Source organism: Durio zibethinus, chromosome 5 (genome assembly GCF_047325235.1).
Source record: "Durio zibethinus cultivar Kanyao isolate XHJ-2024 chromosome 5, ASM4732523v1, whole genome shotgun sequence".
Taxonomy (NCBI): domain Eukaryota; kingdom Viridiplantae; phylum Streptophyta; class Magnoliopsida; order Malvales; family Malvaceae; genus Durio; species Durio zibethinus.
The window spans coordinates 31,763,440-31,766,648 of NC_143166.1; the positions used below are offsets into that span (position 1 = coordinate 31,763,440).

General features: G+C 36.4%; 1 protein-coding gene across 1 annotated transcript; it reads right to left on the minus strand.

Moving 5' to 3' along the window:
* Positions 1-551: 551 nt before the first annotated feature.
* Positions 552-2,722, minus strand: LOC111282628 (cyclin-D3-3-like). Its single transcript, XM_022870789.2, has 4 exons — positions 1,958-2,722; positions 1,658-1,859; positions 1,374-1,504; positions 552-1,212 (listed from the first exon to the last, which is right to left on the minus strand). The coding sequence occupies exons 1-4, from the start codon at positions 2,495-2,497 to the stop codon at positions 910-912; spliced, it is 1,176 nt and encodes a 391-aa protein (XP_022726524.1). The 5' UTR covers positions 2,498-2,722; the 3' UTR covers positions 552-909.
* Between the last annotated feature and the right edge of the window lie 487 nt (positions 2,723-3,209).

The window sequence follows — 3,209 nt, forward strand, 5'->3', positions numbered from 1 at the left end:
ATATAAATTTTACCCATTAGATATATAGCTTCTCATGACTCTGATAAACAACTACGATCGAACTAAAAGAAAAAGCATGGAAACTCCCAGAGCGACGGTGTTTGCATAATGAAGAATAATTTTAAACATGATATAAAAATAATAAACTTAAAATTTTAATAAAAATATATAAATTTAATAAAATTAAAATATGTATTTCATATTCAATTAATTTGAGAGAGGAGAGGAACAGGACCATGGTCACCTCAACAAAGGGGAAGGTTAGCACTCGAAACGAGGTCAAAACTCCCAATCCAAAAGTCTAAAAGCCGAACCCCACTTGCCGACAACCTCTTCCTTGCTTCACATGCAAACAAACCCTCTTTTTTCTTCCTCTGTCGACAATTTTCCATAACCAAATACACCATCACATTAAATAAACAAATAAAATATAACCATTTTGTCACTCATTCTTGCTACATGGGTCTAATACTAAAGATTTTTTTTTGGGGTTCAATGAGAGGACTTCTCACAAACAAAAACAATATAATATCATCACGGATAAAACAAAATTATTCTGAATTTATTTTATATATGATGATATAATAGTAAAATATTAGATGTATGTCCATATAAAGTACTGCTTTGAAAAGACACTTGCAGATGGAAAAATAGAGGTGCCAAATATACAAAGAAATTGACTGCATACATTCTTCAATGCACCTTTTTTTTTCTTTTTTGTCTAATTTGCGACCCGTCTCTCAACAACTCTCTCCATCCCCCATTCCATCAGTTTGAAATAAGAATTTGGAGGATTCTTGGAATTGTAGAGATGGGAAGGCAAAGCAGAACTTTCTACTTTTGTTTTCTGTTTGAACCAAAAGGAGACATAAGCATAATAAATATAGATCTTTTTTGGACAGAGAGAGATTAAGATGGGCTGCCAACGACGTCTATAAAGACTCGGTTGAGTGATGGTAAACGCACTCCTTGTTCTTGGGCTCTGCTCTTCTTAAAGGGTGGCTCAGGTGATGAGTACACTGAGACTGACGACCCCACAGCCCAAGAATCGTTTGAGCTATCACTGCTAAAAGCAGCATCAATCACGCCACTTGGGCTGCCAGGAACCGTCTCAAGCTTCCTCTTGTGGAGATGAGGAGGATTGCTATCTGCATTATTTTGGGGTTTTGTTGATAGATCAAGAATGAGCTTGTAACAGTCATTTACTTTTTCCTGTTGCAAAGCAGTGGAGCAATTAATAAATTAAAAAGATGATACTAGTAATATTTAATAATGTGCAAATAATTGAAATAATTTGCAATTAATGGAATGATTTTTTTTACATAAAAAATGATGAAGAGGCCAAACTAACTACTTTAATGATCAAATACAACCTTGCTTATTTTAAGAACAGTCAGAAGTTGGTTCTGGCAGTCAATGGGATTGAAAGGCTCAACTTGGTCTATAACGTTCATCATTGTTGCAGTGGCCAATACAGAGGGGAGATAATGGACAGATCTTGAATCTACACACCCAAAAGAAAACATAATAGACCAAATGATGAGAAAAAAAAAACACAAAGGGTATCTTTTTTTTGTCCTTTTGGTAACTGTTCTCAATGAATCTGTCTTAAGTTAATATCAAAGTGAACTTGGCAGAGCAATAATGGAATGCTTACCAGAGATTACACAGAGGAGGAGACGCTCACATCTCCTTAGAAACTCCCAATGGAGATGAGTCCTCAGTCCAAGCCTTCTTATAATGTGATCAAGAAATGAAAGCGGTGTAATTGGATGCATCTTCCATTTCAAAGTGGAGAGAAGCAAAAGCTCCATTCTTTGAATAGTTTTGGCCTCAAAGACATATTTTGCCTCCTCAACCTAAAACGAAATGAAAACAATAGATGTCATGGACTCTCAAATTTAAGGATGACAATTTAAATGGAGCATGTTTGTCAAGATTGTTGTTTTGAACATACCTGTAGGTCTAGAAGAAGAGGCACTTGCGTCTCTTCAACTTTTGCAGCCAAAGAGAGACAAGTCACGGCTACAAGGTGGATCATCCAAGGCTTATCTCTTTGAAATTGAAAGCTACTTAGGAACCTATCCAGATAGTTAATGGAAAGTACAGCTGTAAGAGTGGTGAATCCGTAGCGAGCATTGACTTTTAGCATCCACTCAACGGCCTTACGGCGAGCCACTGCTAGAGACTCATCAGTTTCCACATTGTTGGGATTGAGATGAGCCGACTGTTGCTGAATTTCTTTAGAGAAGAGTGAAACAAGCTCCTCATCTTCCCAGACCAAATCTTGCTCCAACAAAAGTGGAAAAAGAGAAGCGTTCCTGGCATTTTTACAGGCTCTGGAAGTCTCTCCTTGTAAAACTTCCCCTACATCATTTTCATCCTCTTCCTCTTCCCATTTCTCTTCTTCACAGTAAAGAGCATCTAGCAAGAACGAAGGGTTGTTCTGTTCCTGTTGCTGTTGTGAATATTGTTGTTCATGTCGTTGTAATGCCATCTTCTTCCACTAAGAAGAAGAGGGTTTTGAGTCCACCTAGCTCATTAGACGAAAGAAAACAGCCATAAAAAAAAGCTGGCTAATAGCTGTAGATGGGGATAGACTATAGAGATTGGAGAAAGAGTAAAAGGCAGAGCTGAAAGAAAGAAAAAGAGCTGAGGGTTGATTTTTTTTTTTTGCCTACACTTGTCCTTCTGTTTTAATCAATAAAATATTTGTATGTTTGTGAATTGTGAATTGGCGATGGGATTTTATATGTAATTTTACGTTTGGGAAAATCTTTTCTGTGCTTTCGGTGTATTTCGTTGACAGGCAGAGAAATGTAATGGCACACACACCAAGCTGGACCCCCATGAAAACTACTCTTCTTCTAGTTATTATGCCTACCAAAATAAAGATGCACTGTGCTTTACCATTCATCCTTGAGGGGAAAAAAGAAAAGGGAAAAGAGAGAGCTTAAGCTTGCAAATTGCAGTATTGAAATTTCATATTTCTACTGCTTTATTTTAAGTTTTAATGTCAGAATGACAAAACTTCAGTTTATTTAAACAACAAAAAAAAAAAAATTTGCTGGCTAAAGATTACACAAGTAGCATAAAAAAAGACTTCAATGACAGATTAATGGTCCATGGCAATAATATTTTATGTTGAAAAGATTTGGCACGTTGTACTTTGGGGTCATTGATAAAACCACCAGCTTTTGTATTCGAGT